The sequence below is a fragment of the Ziziphus jujuba genome, chromosome 1, assembly GCF_031755915.1.
Source record: "Ziziphus jujuba cultivar Dongzao chromosome 1, ASM3175591v1".
Lineage (NCBI taxonomy): Eukaryota > Viridiplantae > Streptophyta > Magnoliopsida > Rosales > Rhamnaceae > Ziziphus > Ziziphus jujuba.
The window spans coordinates 6,189,467-6,208,411 of record NC_083379.1 but is presented as its reverse complement, the minus strand read 5'-3'; the positions used below and the strand labels follow the sequence as shown (position 1 = coordinate 6,208,411).

General features: G+C 33.1%; 3 protein-coding genes across 10 annotated transcripts; 1 reads left to right on the top strand and 2 right to left on the bottom strand.

Annotated features, from left to right (window-relative positions):
* Positions 1-121: 121 nt before the first annotated feature.
* Positions 122-1,504, bottom strand: LOC107413312 (probable inactive poly [ADP-ribose] polymerase SRO2). Its single transcript, XM_060813956.1, has 4 exons — positions 1,043-1,504; positions 614-849; positions 387-538; positions 122-284 (listed from the first exon to the last, which is right to left on the bottom strand). Exons 1-4 carry the CDS (start codon positions 1,492-1,494, stop codon positions 174-176), a joined length of 951 nt encoding a protein of 316 aa, XP_060669939.1. The 5' UTR covers positions 1,495-1,504; the 3' UTR covers positions 122-173.
* A 1,747-nt stretch (positions 1,505-3,251) lies between these two features.
* Positions 3,252-6,882, top strand: LOC107413583 (coatomer subunit zeta-1). Its single transcript, XM_016021574.4, has 6 exons — positions 3,252-3,399; positions 4,428-4,587; positions 5,102-5,249; positions 5,372-5,449; positions 6,284-6,368; positions 6,474-6,882. The coding sequence occupies exons 1-6, from the start codon at positions 3,397-3,399 to the stop codon at positions 6,531-6,533; spliced, it is 534 nt and encodes a 177-aa protein (XP_015877060.1). The 5' UTR covers positions 3,252-3,396; the 3' UTR covers positions 6,534-6,882.
* Positions 6,883-9,659: 2,777 nt separating this feature from the next.
* On the bottom strand, positions 9,660-14,543 carry LOC107413547 (uncharacterized). 8 transcript variants are annotated; one of them, XM_048476907.2, is made up of 9 exons: positions 14,436-14,543; positions 13,184-13,555; positions 12,876-13,057; positions 12,222-12,410; positions 12,025-12,116; positions 11,753-11,812; positions 11,566-11,635; positions 10,492-10,695; positions 9,660-10,400 (listed from the first exon to the last, which is right to left on the bottom strand). In XM_048476907.2, the coding sequence occupies exons 1-9, from the start codon at positions 14,527-14,529 to the stop codon at positions 10,014-10,016; spliced, it is 1,650 nt and encodes a 549-aa protein (XP_048332864.1). In that variant the 5' UTR covers positions 14,530-14,543; the 3' UTR covers positions 9,660-10,013. The 8 variants fall into 8 exon arrangements, with proteins under 8 accessions (XP_048332864.1, XP_024924504.1, XP_015867040.1 ...); XM_025068736.3 differs by adding an exon at positions 13,714-13,810 and having other exon boundaries at positions 12,876-13,555; positions 14,436-14,528; XM_016011554.4 differs by adding an exon at positions 13,774-13,810 and having other exon boundaries at positions 12,876-13,555; positions 14,436-14,498.
* Positions 14,544-18,945: the final 4,402 nt, after the last annotated feature.

Below are 18,945 nucleotides of genomic sequence, written 5' to 3'. Positions count from 1 at the left end.
TAAACTTCAAAGATTTATTCACCGAAAAATTTAAACTCAAAGATTTTGTATTGTTTTCCTCACAGACCAACAAAGATTGGATAGTTTTTTCCAGTATCACAATTATTCATAATTTCCTACATATAAAAAAGAAAAAAGAAATCCATTCTTAATCAGAACCCTCTAATCCAAAACTAGCTTTTTTTCCTGATATTATTTATAGATTTAATCACAGCATCTAACAACTTGTCTCCGGCTATGGTCCTCACTTTCTGTACTAGCTGCATCCGTCTGATCTTTTTTGCCTGCGTTCAAATTACACAAAACCCAAATCAGAATCAAGGAAATTTGGTCGCGTATAGTATAGACAAAGTGCCATCAAAAGCAAAAGGAAAATTGAATTGTACCCGGAATTCATTATGGCATTTGACAATCTCAGATGATTTTTTAGGAGGCAAAATCTCTGATAATATGGAAATTAAAGTAGGGAAGCTAATCCATGGAGATTTGGGTGGTTTTAAGGGTTTTAATGCATTTCCTGCCTGCTTTCTTTGAAACTCTAGAAAATATTTGAAAATGTCAAAACCAAAATAGTGGAAGATAATTAAAACCAACTGATAATGAAATTACTTACCCTTTAAGCAAGGTGACTTGAAACTTATGACATATTCAGGGAAAATATGAGAATTAATGAAAGCATTCCATATGATATATTTTCTAGGGAACAAAAGATTGTCCACACCAGAGTCGAACTCATTAGAACTAGGATGAAATTGCTTTGAACTTTTAACAACTTCAGGTTTCCCAATTATCACTCGGCATAGTAGTATATGTCTTACCCCACTTTCATCAGCAACAGAGGACAATGCACTGCCAAAAGAAGGACAATGAATACAACTATTAATAATGCTATGTTTGTGCTAGTTAAATTACTATTTTTGTCAACATTCTGGTCTTAAATTTTTTCAATGTGATGGTTGAAACTTATGTTTAGGATTTTGAATTCTGATACCAAATGTATATCAAGCTTTATCCATCAAAAAAATATAATTTTGTAACTAACCCATCGATGGAAAGCTTAACCGGAAACAATTGGACACCAACACCATGAAAATCTTGCTTTGCATTTGTTGCACACGAACTGAAACCATGAGATACAATCCCACAAATCTCGTCCCTCGAACCACCATACCAAGCATGCTTAATATTTGCATCCCCACCACATTTTTCAGTCACTGCCTCAGAGAAAATCTGAAAGGACTTGACCTTGGCCTGTCTTGTTAAGCTAAAGTTTGGTTTTATCTTATTTATAGCCACAATATTTGTGTCCTTGGAAACCAATCCCATACCCAAAAGAAAGCTTCTCTTAGTTTCTTCATGCTCCATACTTCCTTCTCCTACGCTAACCATACCAATCTGGGCAAAAACCTCAAACAGATGCGAACCAATTTTAGAATGAACTTCCTCATCGGTTTCAGACCCATAATTCAAAATTTCGTCATCATCAACTGTCATGGATATTTGGTCTTCCATTAAGTTTTGATCCATCTGTTACACCAATGAAATCCCAAACACGTTAAAATCCCAGCTAAATCAAAATAAAAATTGAAAAAAAGAAAGACATCTATTCATTCAATAACAGATGTCCTTATGACCAAAAAAAAAAAAAAAAAAAATTTACAACCTTTTCTTTGACACTAAGTAGGTTAGAGAAAACAAAGAGCTGCTGCGAATTTTAAATTCATATTATAAACTGTTAATATATAGATTCTTAAATCCTAACCTTTATTTATAGAGGCTTTAGGATAAGAATTCAAAATAATAAATAATTATTTACGAGATAATGTTAGTTTCATAATAATTATTAATTAATATTGTTAGATAATGCAATATCCAAATATAAGAATTTATTATTATTATTATTATTATTATATGTATGGAAGTATCTCTAAAACTATTGACATAAATGTGAAAACCATACTTAACTTAAAATTATTCCTTTAAATTTTAATTTTATTTTATAATATTAAAAATCACCTTTAACATTAGGATACAAAATTTGACAATTTTACAATAATTTTATAAAATGGCTTAAGGATATAATTATAATTTTTTAATTAAATATTTATAAACTAGTAATTTTATAAAATGGCTTATGGATAAAATTATCAAAATATTTATTAATTAACAGTAATGTTAGGAGTACTAAATAATTATTTACCAAATAATGTGATATTATATATTTTTGTATTGAATTATATTCAATAATGTTAAAATTACAAAAATATTCACCAAAATTGTTTATTAAAACAAGTGGTCAATGATGGAATAATATTTAATTGATTTTTATAAAAATATTTCAATCAAACATGTAGTAATATGTGCTATTTGGTAAACATTTGGTACGTATAGTATTATGAAGTTCAATAATACTTGAGTGACCAATTTGTTTATTAAATTGATTACCCAATTATGTCGTGACTGATTGATAATATTTACTTGACTCTCTTTTTATTTGTTGATTTATTTAAAAGTTGATTATTTATATTTAAGTTATATTAATATTTTAAATAATAATATTCTTACAAATATCATCTGATGAATATTTTTTGATAAATATTTTAATATTTTGGCATACTGTTGTTTATTTAATACAAATTTTGTATTCGCAATCCACTATCTTGATCAACTAAAGTATTTATATTTGCCAAATGATGTATATATAATGGTTTACTAAAAAAAATGTTACCAATTTTAATCATAAAGATAACGTATTATTATTATAATTATTGATTAACAAAAAAAAAAAGAAAAATCTAAATATAACCAAAAAAAAAACATAATGTAAATATAAATGAGTAAATCATTAGAAAGGATAATGCAATTCAATACAAAGTAATAAGACAATGTTACATGAATATTTGGTGTTTCGGATATCAAATATTATCAATTAACAGGTGTCTATTTTTATTAATATTTGTCAAATTTATATTTTCATCCATCAAGAGAAACAATCACATAACCAAATGGATTAGTTTCAATAGTAAAATAATTTTATTTATGTTCATAAAAATATGAATTTGAATTTAAATTATACGACGACAAAAAATATATAATTTGTATTTAGATAATTTTTTTAAATAAAAAAAAAAACATCAATCACACAAAACGAGTGGCAGAAACATAAATTAACAACATATTGGTGGGCGCAAATATAAATAACATGTTTTGAGGGGTCTCCAATTAAATAATTTAAGTTTGGTGGTGGAGTTGGTAATTTTTCTTTTATTTTTTTTAATTATATTTATTTCGACAAGCGAATCGCAATATTTACGGTTACAGCATTGGAAGGCTGCTGCATCAGACGCTCCTCCGACCGCAGTCCAAACATTTTCCGGGAAAATATTACCAAACAGCATGGTCAGTTTCGTTGCATTTTCTTCCGCTCCAAACAGATCGTCATGTTTTCTGTTTCTCTATTTTCCTTTTGAAAAGTCTTTACTATTTATTTCTATTTGCGTTTTTACTCGGTGGTTTGAGGGGGAATTCTGGGGCTTGGTTCATTTTTGCTCATAATTTTGGAAGTTATAGTTCAGTTTGATTTAACAATTGCGTTTTTATTTTCGCTTTTGGTTTACTATGAGATTTTTACCCCGTTCCGACGTAGATCTGAGTGTAAATTCGGAGGCGATCTGGATTTGTATTGTTTGTTTTTCTTGGTTGAAAAGGATTTATATTGTTTATGATAGCTTGATAAATACCCAACTTGTTTTAGAGATGTTTTTGAAGTTGTTGAGTTCCCTCTATCTTTTTTTCGTTTATGATATCTGCTGAAAGCGTGGAATATACTGTTATACGGTAAAGAAGGATCTCATTGTTGGCTGTGGATGAATAGAGTTAACATAGATTGAGCACAGGGATGGTTGATCTGGAAGACATTAAACTATCACCCTGAAGCTGATTCTTGTTATCTGAAGATCTCATTCTAGTTTGTTGATGATATTTCTTTTCGAAAGAAATGTAGAAAAGAGTGTTCAAACCTTATGTAGATATAATTTAAAGATATTGGGTAAAAGGAGATTACAACCCAGTAGAAAGGATTTGTAAGGTTACCATAGGCAATCAAACTTATAATGTAGAGGCAACCAATATAAGATTTACTTATACCTAGTAAGAATTTAGGGTTATTTTACATACTCATATCTCCTTTTACCATATCATGGTTGTCACGCTGTGGGTAACCTGGTAACATGGTTAAGTCATGTGCTATCGGGCTCTACTTATTTGAAGGTGCACTAGTGCAGTGGTCTGTTACACTGCTTGTTAAGTCTGGATGACTGATCCTCAAAGGACAATGCTAGGATTAAACTTTTCAGAATCAGTTGCTATAGGGATATTATCATAATTCAGAATTTTGGCAATCCCTTATGCTATGTTGTTGGTTGCAGGAGTCATGCCCTTCTGTTAAAAATATCTTGCTCTTAGATTCTGAAGGGAAGCGTGTAGCTGTCAAGTATTATTCAGATGACTGGCCAACAAATAGTGCAAAGGAAGCTTTTGAGAAAGCCGTATTTACCAAGACCCAAAAAACAAATGCGCGGACAGAAGGTAACATAGTTGTACTATTGTTCTGTGAAATTTTTCTTTCCGTTCTGTTTGACATGTGCCATCAAATGCTTTTTTTTTTTCTTGATATGCCCCAATTCGAAGTATCATATGTGCTTGTTACAATGTGTTGCCTCTTTTCTTCTCGTTAGTTGCCAAATATTACAAAGTATCATATGTGCTTGTTACAATGTGTTGCCTCTTTTCTTCTCGTTAGTTGCCAAATATTACAAAGATATAACGCGTTTGACATGTAAGTGAAATTGTTCATGCTTTTGGTGTTAGTTGTATTCTGTGTAGGTTTCAGTAAACACGAGTGGGTCATATGCTTTTTGGATTTATGAATTTTGGTCAGTTGTTTGTTGTTGAGGCCAGTTTGTGAAACAACACTGATTATTGTTTCAAGGAGCATCGTTTTTATATTGTTTCATTACTCTTTGTGGTTGAAAGGGGCAATTGCATTGGCTTTTTTGGTTTCTAATATCTTTTATGTGATGTCTTGCTGCAATATCTACAGCGGAGATAGCAATGTTTGAGAACAGTATTGTTGTTTACAAGTTTGTTCAAGACCTTCATTTCTTTGTTACGGGCGGGGAAGATGAAAATGAGCTTATCTTGGCCACTGTTCTTCAGGGATTTTTTGATGCAGTTGGCCTTCTCCTTAGGTGCATCCTTTTTCTTCTTCATAAATATGCAATGCTTCATACCTGCTCTTTGTTTTATTTTAAATGTTTTTTCTTAGATTTATTGATGTTTTCATGTTCATTTGTAATTTGATTTATTCCAGAGGCAATGTCGACAAGAAGGAGGCACTTGAGAACTTAGATCTCATTCTATTATGCCTTGATGAAATTGTTGATGGCGGGTATGCAATATTACTCTTTTAGATTTTAGTATATTATAGATGTCCCTTTTCTTTATATATTGCTTGTAACTTTTGTGGTAAACTATTCATTAAAGTAACTGATTTATACTTTGCTAGCAGCTGCTTAACTTTAGGTGTCTTCTTCTGGTTAGACTGATTTCTATTATGGATAAAAGAAAAGATTTTTAATTTTTATGAAGTTTATAGTGGGAAGCTGGAATTCTCATGTAGCTGGTGGAGCCTTAGGTCTGGTGTCTAACTAATCTAGGATAAGATAGTAACAAAGATAACCTTAATTTTTTTCTTTTTTTTTTTTTTTTTTTTTTTTCCATATTCTATCTTTGTTCTGATGTGTGACATATTTTTGGTATTAAGCTCCAGGTTTAATTTCACGCTTTAGTCCTGACATGCTTATAGAAATACAAGGAATAACTTAGTTGTATTGAATATTGGTTGGAAATTTCACAGACATGTTCTTGGCCATGAATTATATCTCATTACAGAGTTGCCATTTCTAGTCCACCGTTGGTTGGATTAGAAACCAGTTTAATGCCTGTAGAAATCACGTATTTCAAGAATTGTTTACTAAAAATCTGCATTTATTTTGAATATGTGATCTTTTTGCTGGAATTAGTAATTCAATTTGAAGCTTTTAACTATAGCAGTTTGACAGAGTTTCTCACCAGCTGGAATAGAAGTGCTTTTATGAGAATCCTTTTCACCCCTCATATATATATATATATATATATATTTATATATATATAGTTCTTTGTCCCAGTAAAGAAGGTAACTCTTACTTCCCAGATTTAACTATTTTCTTTTCTGTGGGTGCAGTATTATCCTTGAGACGGATTCAAATGTTATAGCAGGAAAGGTTGCAAGCCATAGTATTGATGCAGGGGCTCCGTTGTCTGAGCAGGTATGTTGGGTCTCTTCCCAAGCACCCTCTTTGAAAAGCTATGAAATAAGGAACCTGTCAAACAAATGGATGACACTTTCCTGCCATTTTTCACAAATTTTGCAGACAATAAGTCAGGCATTGGCCACTGCACGTGAACATCTAACAAGATCCCTTCTTAAATGATGGATTAGCCAGATGAAAGGAGAGAAGGAAAGAGAAAGCAGAATATTTTTTTTTGTATTTCTAGTAATATATACTTCATGAGCATCAAATTTTCTTTAATGTTGCATTAGTTTGGTTGATGATTGCTGTTATTGGCAATGTTGAAGTTCAAATTTATGTCAAAGCCTTGGGTGCTTTTGTTCAATTTGCTTCTTATCTTGTAAACTTATTTACTTCGGATACAAAAACAGATGCTCATGTTAGAGAGGTTAAAGATTCCGAATTTGTTGTGAAGTATACTATACGAACAATTTGCATTTTCTACCTAGATAGAATATAAGTGTGGGGTGTCCGTGGTGTGGTATATTTATATTTTCAGACCAAACTATTGCATAACTAAAGTGATTTGATTCGAGCAAGAAACCAACCCAAAAAAAAAAAAAAAAAAAAAAGGAAGAAAAAAGTGGTTGATTTGGAAGAAATCTTATAGATAGATATTAGCGAATGGTTATGCATGCTACGTGCACTGTATTTCATCAAATCTATATGAAGAAAGATTATTCATGAATTGCTGAGAAGTAGGCCAGCATGTACCATGTGCTATAAAAAATTCCATCTGAAAAAATATTTATGGATTTTCTATATTTAGGGAATATATATTAATGTGGCAAGTGCTAAGGGTAGCATCCTTATATTAATATGTAACACCCTTGGCAAATCAGCATGTTTTCATGCCAATAGAACATAGTTCACGATTAACTATAACATAATATGATGATTTGATAGGAAGCTAAGTCCTTTTTCCTTCAGAGCTCGCCCTTTTGACAGGAAATCACACAAAAAGATCAATCACTTGAATGATCATACCATCTTCACTGGATGCGAACATAATCTGCATGTCTGGGATCTAATCGCTGTCAGCTGGGGGCAAGTTATTCCGTGAAACATTTTTACAAATACAAACCTGGGCAAGAATTTCTGCGTCAGGCTGAAACATCTTTAACTTGCTTTTGCAGCTCAAACTTGCTGACTTGTTCTTCTTCGGTGATGGGGACATTTTCAAACCAAGATGAAAGCAACCCGACTAAAAGTTAGTATGACCCCTTTGCAGAGAATGATGGCTGAAAATAGTTCAAATGCAGAGCGTATAATTGAGATAACTAAACCACAAAAGACCCAAAAAGAAAAAAAATAAAAAAATAAAAAATAAAAAATAAAAAATCCTTCTCTGTATTCCACTCTCTCTCTCCACTCTCGTACCCACATTGGTTCTCCAATCTCTTAAACCATAAATAACAGAAAAAACTATCTACTGTTCCTTATAAAAGCTCATCCACATTGTTCTTTCTTCATAACTTGCTCTTCCTTCTCTGTTACGTTTCTCTCAGTCTCTCTCTCTCTCTCTCTCTCTCTCTCCCTCTCTCTCTCTCTCTGTCTCTGTTTACAAGAAACTTTAAAGTCCTTCTCCGTCACTTTTCTCTCAGTCTCTCTCTGTTCTGTTCTGTTTTCAAGATACGCCAAAAGCAAAAAGCAGCGACCTTGATCTCAAAAGTTTGTATTTTTTTTTTTGTTTCTTTTTTCCTCTGGAAAAGTTCATTTTGATTTTGCTTTTCGATAATCAAGCTCAAAAATGGAGAAGGAAATAATGGAATTCATACAGAAGGGTTACAATAATATTCATGCCAGATGGAAGGTTTTGATAGAGCATGGTGAAGAAGAAAATCTATTTCTTCAAAGAAGCAAAGAAGAAGCCACTGAACTACTGGAAAAGATCAATCTTGCTCTAGAAAATCTGGGTCAGATGTTGGAAGCGTTCATGATGAAGTTATCGGCGAATGACCCTGTTCTTGCTGTTTCTGCTTCTGTTGTTGCTGTCCCTTCTTCTTTTGGTACATCTCGATCCAATAAAGAAAGAGCTGTTGCTGTTGATGAGGGAAAACTGGATGGCAATGGCTCTTCGAAAAGATTACTTCTTGCTCAAGAGTTGAAAGTGATTCAGAACGATCACGAAAACGTCCAGGGAAGATTGAAGTTCTTAATAGAACGTGAAGAACCCAATAATGTAAGAGTGTCCATGACCCAGATTCTTCTCCAACAACAAAATGTGACCCAGAATTTGAAAGATTTAATATTGAAACTGGAGAATGAAGAAGCTACTGTTTGTGTTGCTGGACCTTCTGGTACCTCTCAAACCGATAAAGAGGAGGCTTTGAAAAGAGTTGTCAATGATGATGATGGTGAGGGTGGCAATGGCTTTCTCAATCAAATGAGGGTGATAGAGAAGGATCACGATGATCTTCACAAAAGGGTGAAGAGTTGGACGGAACTTGAAGAAAATCTCCCCACTGATGTAAAAGAGATTCATCTTTTACAAGAAAGTTTGAGCAAGTTGTTGAAGGAATTTATAATAGCATTGGAGTATTGCTCTTTTTTTCAACATGAAAGTGGAGGAGAAGATGACTATTTAGAGATGGATGATCTTGGTGGTGGAGGAGAAGATGATTAGTTGGAAATATAGCTCATTTGACATGTGATTGAAATTGTGCATGCTTTTGGCTTTAGTTGAATACGTAGACATGAATGGGTCATATGCTTTTAGCAATTACGATTTTTTGTCACTTGTTTTTTGTTTAGTCCAGTTTGGGAAACACCACTGCTTATTGTTTCAAGAAGCATCATTTTTTATCTCGCTTCATTGTTCTTTATAGTTGAAGAAGACATTTGCATTGGCTTGTTTTTGTTTATAGTGGAAGAAGACCCTCAGTAGCTTTTGTTCAATTTGCTTCTTCTATATGTCACTTGTTTACTTTGGATAAAAAAACAGATGGTCATGTAAGAGACGTTAAAGATTCTGAATTTTATTATGATTTTTTTTTTTTTTTTTTTTGGCTAAAAGAATTTATAATGAAGTTTAATATACAAATGATTCGCATTTTCTACCTAGATCGAATTGACTTTGAAGTTGGAAAAACCGATCCTAAAATTAAGATGTCAGTTGGAGATTGTTCGTACTATCTCATCTGATAGAGTGGAATTCCATAATGCGGCCATAATTTTCACCGTCACTTCTTGCCTTCAATTTTCCAGATATAAGTTTCTAGAACCAAGTCATTTTTCTTTCAGACCTCACCTCCCAACAGGAAGCCATAAATAAAGACCAATCACTTGAATGATTATAACATATTTTCATTCGATGAGAACATAATCTGCATCTTCTGGGATCATATCGCCAGCAGTTAGGGGCAACTTATTCCGAGAAACATTTTTACGATGGTAAAACCAATCCTAAAATTAAGATGCCAGTTGTAGATTGTTCTTACTACTCTCTCATCTAATAGAGTGGAATTCCATAATGCAGCCATAATCTTCTCCTATTGTCACTTCTTGCCTTCAATTTTCCAGATATAAGTTTCTAGAACCAAGTCATTTTTCTTTCAGACCTCACCTCCCAACAGGAAGTCATAAATAAAGACCAATCAATTGAATGATCATAACATATTTTCATTGGATGAGAACATAATCTGCATCATCTGGGATCATATCGCCCGCAGTTGGGGGCAAGTTATTCCGAGAAACATTTTTACGAACCTGGGCATGAGTTTCTGCCTCATGCTGAAACATCTTAACCAACTCTTGCAGCTCAAACTTCCTGACTTCAACCTGCTCTTCAGTGATAGGCCTTTTCAAACCAAGATAAAGCAATCCAAGTACGATTAGTATGACTCCTATGCAGAAAAGGACAGCTGAAAATAGACCAAATGCATATGGTGTATTCTCTGCCCCAGGGATTCCATCAACATTGATTCCAAAAAGCCCTGTTATGATTGAGAGAACCAAGCCACAGCCTCCAAAGACAGCCAGGTTATGTGTTACCCTAAGACTTCTGTCCTGTATTGACATATTTAGAAAAGATAAAACTTAGCAATTCAATCTATTGACTATCTATATTAACTATAAACTAGAAATTAAATGGTTTAACCTGCAACCACGCCCGGACGGTACTCTGCATTACATCTTGAATGGTAAACAAGCGGCCACGAACAGCTTCTTGCTCCTCTATCATTTCCCTGGTACTTTTTCTTATTCCCTCTAGTAAGAGTCTTGCTGTATTTCCTCTTAAAAGTTGGAGAAGCTCAAATACAATCTCTTCTCTGGCATGAAGAGACCATTTCACTCTTATAACCTGCAATACAAATTGCAAATTAGTAGATATACCAAGTATCTCACATCAAAACCCCCTATAATGGAATACTAAAGTAATCATAAGTAACTGATCCCTTGAACAAAGTTGAGGAATTTCCAAGTCACAGAAAATAAAGAGAATACAACGTGGTTAGTCATTAAAGGATAAATATCTACACAGGGTATGATCCAAATAGAGTATATAGGAAGATTAGACAATGTATGGACCAGTGTAGATGATCGCATATCCAATTATAGACGAACATCATCGTGCTTAATATGTAGATTTTAGTATGAGGTGTAAGAAGGCATGTGATATCAGTTAGATCTCCTTGCTTGAGAATCATCAATAATCAGCCAGTCATCCTCAGTTCTCCAAAAAACTAATAATAGCAGACGGAGAGTGACAATTTTCAAAGTCTTGTAGGCCCCAGTGACTACAGCTTCTTTTTTCAAATTGGCTCTATGACTGATATATCAATCAATCATGTATAACAGCTAATAAAACCTCTATATTAATGAAAATTTAAATATGAAGATTAAAGGTCAATATTTCTTTTACGGACTAGATTTTTTTTGTCAAATCAACAAAACTTAAATAACTTGCTTATAAAAATTTTCATTTTCCTATTTAAAAACATATATACACAAGAAACCTTTATATGAGAAGCACGTGATGGTACCGTACATCATATAAAAACACTGTGAGAAATAATACACAAAATTGACTCAAGTAAAATGAAAAGAATATTTATTTTGCATCATAAACTTAATTCACTAGCAGCAGTAATCGCTTATCAAAAATCTAATCATTTGCAGCTGCTATACTGATTGAAGGATATTTAAAAGGTCTTCATTAGAAGTTGCATACCTGTCTTGATAACTTTCTGATTTCCTGGTTCAGAATTACGCTAAAAAGATTCATATCCTCATGGTTTCTCCTATTGATATGGATAATTATTTGTCAGTTGTCACAAATATAGTCATCAATAAAGCAGAAGATTGACAAGATGAAGCAAAAAAGACATTTAAGAATATGCAGTCTTATGTTTATGGACCTGTTCATAAATTTCAATTCAATCTCATCTGCCGCCCCAAATATGGATTTGCGGAATAACCTACAACAAATACCAAAAGTTTAGTCATCAATGCTTTGCCATGGAATTAATGCGCGTATAAAAATCAAAAGATATAACTAATGTGTGATTGAACAGAACTATGCCTTTTTATAAAAAAATGAAAAGCATTAAACTAGAATTTCATGCATCATTTTATAAAGCATTGAGGTTTTGTAACTTACGGTAGATGTGCTAGGGAATATGGGTATTACCTATCATCCCATCGAGTGAGACGGCAAGCTAGATGTGCTATGACTTCATGAATTGTTCTTGGTGCATTATAACCTCCAGCAGAAAGAAGTTCCTTAAAAAAGCAGAGGAATGAAGATATTTAGCATGAAAATATGTGGCACAAGTTTTAATGCAGACTTGAGGACAATGGAAGGGTATTTTCACTAGAATTAAAAACCTGAACTTCTGCAATGCCCAAAACGTTTATGCTTGACACAGTGCCTTTTACATGCAATACAGTTACTAAGAAGTTCTGTGCTTGCCAGGATCTAAGTACAATGGGGATGTCATCTTCTTCAACAAATGGATCACCAGCTGACTGACCCAAAAGCTCAAATAGCAGCCCTCCAGAAGCTCTAACTGGGACCTGAGTTAGAAGTGGATGCAAACATGCATATAATCACAAACTTGCACCATCCAAAAAAGAATAACAATAAATAAAATCCAAAGTCAAAGCCAGAAGTTATTGTGTCATTTCATCCGTGAATATTGCACAGATGTAACAGCAGTCACAGTAAGACATGCTAATATCTACAATTTGAACCATTTTGCGCCCAATCTAAAGCACTATGGCCAATTGATGGCTACCTAATTATACAAGATGGTGATCTAATAGCTCTAGATTATAGTCAGTAGCTAAAATTACTTCTCGAAAATATAAGAGCCCAAAGCTTATATAACAGTGTGAACCCTTATAAATTATAAAGCCTGCCATATGAATATACGTGATATCGTGTTATATTATGTATGGAACAGTTGGAACTAATTTTAGTATATATCATAGAAAGCCCCTAAAAAGGGGACGATTTCATATATTTAGAAAGCAATATACCTCATAAAGTAAGTGTTTCATCCGCTCGCTTATCAGTCGGCTTTCATTTCTTAAAGCCAAACTAACAGCAGGATGCAACCACTGAGCAGTGCTAAGCCATGCCTCAACAGAGGGGTGACCTGCAGACAAATGGCACCACCATATGGGACCTGCTGGACGCTCCCAATAAGGAGCAGCTAAATCTGCAACAGTTAAGTCATCCTCATCATCCACACACTCAAGCTGCTGAGCTTCCCAACTAGAATCAACTTGCACATTATGGACAAGTTCATATATCCTGGCCCACCCAATTGGTATCCAATGGCTACCTTCAAAATTTTCAACGCTTTGAAGCTGGGTTGATTGATGGACCTGGCTATCTTTGTTGTCATCAAAAGGAATAGTATCATTGACCCTATCCCTGAGTTCAGTTATAGATGAGTTCTCAGACACTTTATTCTTATCCAGTCTCGGAGATGATCGCTCAGCAAATCCAGTTGAAGGCACACGTAACCTTGAATGACGGTCATCAGCCTGTTGTCTATGTGGGATTCTAGAACCAGATTTTGATTGAACAGAGCTTTTTGAGCCTCGAATAAATTCAAAAGCACAGATAAGCCCATCAATCCAAAGTTGGCTTCCAGGCAAGGCATCTCTACTTGAATAAGTTTTATGGTTCTCTGGTTTCTTCATGTTATTCCCTACAGTAAAAATTGTCATGAACTAAGCAATTCATTTTGTGTTCTATCTAAGCATGTGTAAAAGATAAAGCATCAGCTAACATTCTCAGGATCACAACATTCAGCAATGCAGAATGGGCAACACCATAATCCAAAAATAAGAAACCAAGAGGAAACACCTCAAGGGAACCAATTTTCTAAAGACAGCTACATTTGGTATCAAAGCTTTGGTTCACTACCAGAGGTAAGCTGCAAGCAGCTCATTCCAAGTAAGTACTGCATGTGAAAAGGAGGATTAAAATCTCAGTCCAATTTATACATAGTTGTAACAAAAAACCCACAATTAAAATGTTTTTTTCCTACAGTCAGTCATCTGTCAAATATTTAAAACAACAAACAAAACCTAAGAAACTAAATGATAACCATATTATGAAAGAAACTGAGCATGAATCAGGGTTCTGAAATGGTGATGATATGCAATAAAAAAACGGCAAGCATAAATGCACAAATAGACACCTCCGAATACTATGCTTTCCAAAATAGTTCATTTCAACACATATATTCTGTTGAGAAGTCTCAAAATTTGTTAATTCCACATTCACCCAACCACGTCCTAAGAATATCAACACAAAGAATTTGCAAAAATAATGTTCATAAAATATGTCTAAAAAAAAAAAACGTAAAAGGAAATAAAATTGGAAGAAGAGAATAAACACAGATTGACGCAGTAATTTTCTTCCTGTGCACATTGAATGAATTAATAGATCATCATTAACACAACTGAAAACAAGAAACAAAAAACAAGAAGCCGAAAAATCTTACTTAAAAAAATAATGAACGCGACCAGAGGAATTGAAAACTGGTGAGAAGAAAGAAAAGATAAAAAGTAAGATGAAATTACCAGGGGAGAATAAAGGTAGAATTCCTATTACAGAAGGATACCACAGCCAGTGCAAGACAAAATGGTTAAGCTTTTTTGCTTTGAAAGGCGGCATTCAGGAAAGTCCACAGACGGAGTCGACGTGTAAAGGCACATACTAGCACCGCTCTGGGCCTGCTCATGGGTAAGGGGCCTAGAGCCCAAAATACCATGGGCCCAAAAAAATTAATTTTTTTTATACAACTTTTTTTTTAATATATTTTTTTTCTTGAAAATGTAAAGTTATGACTCGCAAATTCTACATTTTGGAAGAAAATTTCAGTGTCTTGCCTAAATCCTAAACATTTAGGGAAATATGTTCCTTACATATAAATTTTGACAATTTTATACATTTGTAAGTATTCAATTCTAACAATCTAATCAAGTTTCAACCTTTTTTTTATTTTTTTTTATTTTTATCTTCTATTGAACAATTGTTGATTTTATTATGTAAATTTATATACAAACAATAATAAAAATTGAACCCCTAGACCTTAAAGCTTATAATCTCACAATTAAAAGTACATACCTCAATCACGCAGTTAATCTAGAAGACAATAAACCAATTTAATGGAATAAATTGTTTTCTCCTTCTTTATGTTTCTTCTCTTGATATATTCTCATTGATGGAAAAGACTTACATATATTGAACTGAAATAAGACCCGTTTACATGTTACATATCCAATTAAACTTCTTACGCTTTTTTTACCAACATAAATTTTGGCATAATTTATCGAATAATTTATTAAACCTCATAAGTATTTACTTAGTCAAACTAAAGCATATGTGATCATATAATTAAAATAAGTTTTACGTATCATCTATGATTGTGAATGAATCCGTTATTCATTATACATTATTCTTCAATAATGCATGCGGGTTAGGTTCAAATTTGTGGAATAAACCTTTGTTTTTTTGTTTTTAATTTTTTGATAAAAATACTTTTAGGCCTTTGATGATTTATTTAGCCCAACACCCGGCCCATCAGAAGTTCAAATCCAAGACCCAACGTAAAATATAAAAGCCCAAAAAAAGAAGCCCAAGAGACCAAAGACGAAACATGCATATTATATGCTTTCTGTAGAGATTGTCTATGGGCCCCAAAAAGCGGGAGGGAAACACCATTAATTCAAAATTTTTAATTTTTAATTCAGCTAAAATATGAGTGTACAAGTGGGCAACCGCAAATAACAGAAATAACTACCAACATGTGACTCTGCGAGTCCGTTATTCATAAACCCTTGTTCGACCCCGTTTCCTCTCTCTCTCTCTCTCTCTTTCTCTCTGTAAAGAAACCCCAAAAAGCAAAAATCGATCTGAAAAAGGCTTTCTTTTGGGTCTTGATTCGTAGTGCTAAATCAATCATCTGTGTCAAAGAAACGCAGAGTTTGATCATCTGCTAGTTTTCATTCTTGATTGATTGATTGCATAATAATTTCAAGAATTAAGCTCGATCTGCTGCAAAAAGAAAGATGGAGGAGAAGGATAAGGAAGTGCTTGTGGGTGCACTGAAGAAGCTGCTGGAGGAAATTGAAGAAGCTAATGAAGAAGACGATCTCAACCAGTTGATAAAGATGACAGAGCGGTTCACTTTCAACGACGACCAACTCAGTCTTCGCGTTAAAGAGTGCGTCCAAGGCATCCACAAGGGACGGCAGAGTCTTGATCAGTTATTGCAAGGTTCGATATCCATGTTAATGGAGGATCATGATGATCAAGATGACGAGGAGGGTCGTAATTTCGAAAGAATTGTGTGGGAGAACGTGGAAAAGATCCGGCTACTGCTGAATGAAGAAGTGACTCTGTTTTGCGACTTGGAGGATTTCATCGACTCCATTTTCCCAGAACCCGAACCTCCTCAAGATCATCATCAAGCTGCTCACGACCACCATCATAAAGAGGTACAAGACCATGATCATGACGATAAGGCAAAAGACGATGATGTTGGTAGTGGTGATGAGGCAGCAATGGATGATGATGGTTCAAATGAGAATATTATATCTGAGTCTGCTGCAGATGAAGGAGAGGAAGAGATGCAGGGTGGTGGAATGGAAGAAATCCAGCATAGAAGAGAGACTCTGCATCAGATGATCAAAGCTTTGATTGTGAAGTTGGAGAGGCTCGCCATTTCCTGTGGACAAGCTAGAGTTGCTGCTATGTCTGATCAAGTAATTGTTTCAGATGGCAAAGATCATCCAGAAACAGAGGTTAAAGATGACAAAGATCCAGAAAACAATTCTAAAAGACATTAAAGTTTTACTACTTTTTTGGACATTCATTGATGGGTTTTGCTTTAGATTTTTCTTTTATGTGTAAATTGTTACTTTTCTTTAAGAGACTTGGAGGTAGACTGAAAATTTTTACATGTTGTTAGGAAGAATTCATTTTCAGTTCATCATTTAAGAGACATTAACTTTTTACTACTTTTTTGGACCGTCATTGCTGGGTTTTGCTTTAGATTTTTCTTTTATGTGTAATTGTTGCTTTTCTTTAAGAGACTTGGAGGTAGGATGAAAATTTTTACATGTTGTTAGGAAGAATTCATTTTCAGTGCAACTGCAACCACCCAAACAAATTGGAAAGTTTCTTGGAGCATTGAAAATCTTTGAGAATGATTAATAAAAGTGGATGGTCGTTATTGTTGTTGTTGTTGTTGTTGTTTTCATTGGTTGGTTTCTTTTGTACTTGCATTGGAAGGTTTATTTCAGTGATATATCTTTATTAGTGAGAGTCTGGTATATTAAATTTGATTGATCTTTCTTCCATATGAAAAACCAGACTCTAAGTTTCCACTTAGGAAAAAGCTAGTGATAAGTTCTATAAATGATCTTTTATTAATTGTTCCTCAGTTTCACTGCAAACTTTTAATTGCATAATGGTTAATTGGTTTAAAACATGGCCTGAATTAGTCTCAATTTCAGTCAATTTTTTGTCAATATGGGTCAATTGCTGCGAGATATGAACAATTCCAAGTATAACGTAGCTATTTCTATTTTTCATTAATTGATATATTTTCTGAGTTTATTATGATAAATAAAGAAAACCCAAAATGGAAACCCAAAAGAAAGTTTCCATGTTTGAAGCTATCGTAAGCCATTTGGTTGCAAGCTTAACAAGTTACCCTTTTTTTTTTTTTTAAATTTATTTTTATAAAACACTTGAATGTTGGATCTTTTGAATAAGCCCAGATCTAAACACCCAGCAGAAGTCCAAGCCCAGCCTAAAATGTAAGCCCACTTAAAATAGCCCATTCCCAAAAGACCAAGACCGAACATAATAAAATTCTATTATTACATTCTAACGCATAATTTTATTCATGTGTTATCAGAGAAAGCTAACTCACTAAATGTGCGAATTCACCACATATATATATATATATATATATATATATATATTTATATATTTATTTATTTTGCAATGGAGTAGTAGTTTGACAGCGAGAATGGAAGAGATCCAGCATGAACAAAAGACTGCATCAGATGTTGCATGCTTTGATAGTGAAGTTGGAGAATCTGTTGGTAAAAATTAGTGTATATAAAACTAAGTATTAAATTAAAACTAATTAAACATAAATGTGATTAAACTTTTATTCAATAAGCATGCAAGTAAAATAATGGCATATAATAATAAGTAGAGTTTTTAGAAAAACCAGTTTAAATTGAGGCTAAAGTTGAACTCTATGTCCTTAAGACGAATTTGTCACACTTAGATGTTCATGGTTTTATAACAATCGTCTTCCAAGATACAACGATTTCTCTTGATGATAGTATTGTTCCAAATCATCAAAATCACTAAACAAAATTTAACTTGAACTCCCCAACATAGCAACACTTAATTTTCTAAATGTTCTGGATGTATAAATTATATTTAATTATAAAACTTGATTATAATTGAAGTGAAATATCTGTTATTTATAGAGTTTTAAAAGGTATATAATCAAAGAAATATCTATTCATAAATATGTCTTTAAATATAAGATATCTTTTTATATATAAAGATACTTTTAAATAATGAAGTAATATATTTTTAAAAATAGTATTCATTATGAATTAGTAACAACCATTGTAAAGCTATACAACTTATATATATGAAAAAGCACCCTTTTATATTTCCATTCAATTTGAAAAATTAATTAATATAATTTAAATTTTCCAACAGAATCTGCATCAGAGACTCGTTAAACTTCAAGAAGCTGCTGCTGCTAACTCTAATAAAGTTGTTTAAAATAATACCATAGATCATTCTGAAACAGAGGTTAAAGATGACAAAGATCCATAAAAGAAAACCACCCGGTCCTCTACTAGTTAGTTTATCTTCTGAACTAGATTGATTTTTTTTTTTTTTTTAACTACTTCTTTACACATTAATTTCTAACTGGGTCTTTGCTTTATTAGATTGTCTTTCTTTTATCTTCAGTAAATTGGTGGTCTTTGTTTTTTGAACGAATTGGAGCTACACTGACAAATTTTACATGTTAGAAAATTTGATTAG

Coding starts and splice junctions, on each gene's coding strand:
- LOC107413312 (XM_060813956.1), bottom strand. CDS start 1,494: ATGACAGTTGATGATGACGAAATTTTGAATTATGGGTCTGAAACCGAT. Junction 850..1,042: donor GTTAAGCTTTCCATCGATGG/GTTAGTTACAAA, acceptor TTCTTTTGGCAG/TGCATTGTCCTCTGTTGCTG. Junction 539..613: donor CAAGTCACCTTGCTTAAAGG/GTAAGTAATTTC, acceptor AATATTTTCTAG/AGTTTCAAAGAAAGCAGGCA.
- LOC107413583 (XM_016021574.4), top strand. Junction 5,250..5,371: donor GCAGTTGGCCTTCTCCTTAG/GTGCATCCTTTT, acceptor GATTTATTCCAG/AGGCAATGTCGACAAGAAGG. Junction 5,450..6,283: donor GATGAAATTGTTGATGGCGG/GTATGCAATATT, acceptor CTGTGGGTGCAG/TATTATCCTTGAGACGGATT.
- LOC107413547 (XM_016011556.4), bottom strand. CDS start 14,529: ATGCCGCCTTTCAAAGCAAAAAAGCTTAACCATTTTGTCTTGCACTGG. Junction 11,813..12,024: donor CTCACTCGATGGGATGATAG/GTAATACCCATA, acceptor TATTTGTTGTAG/GTTATTCCGCAAATCCATAT. Junction 10,401..10,491: donor CCGTCCGGGCGTGGTTGCAG/GTTAAACCATTT, acceptor ATGTCAATACAG/GACAGAAGTCTTAGGGTAAC.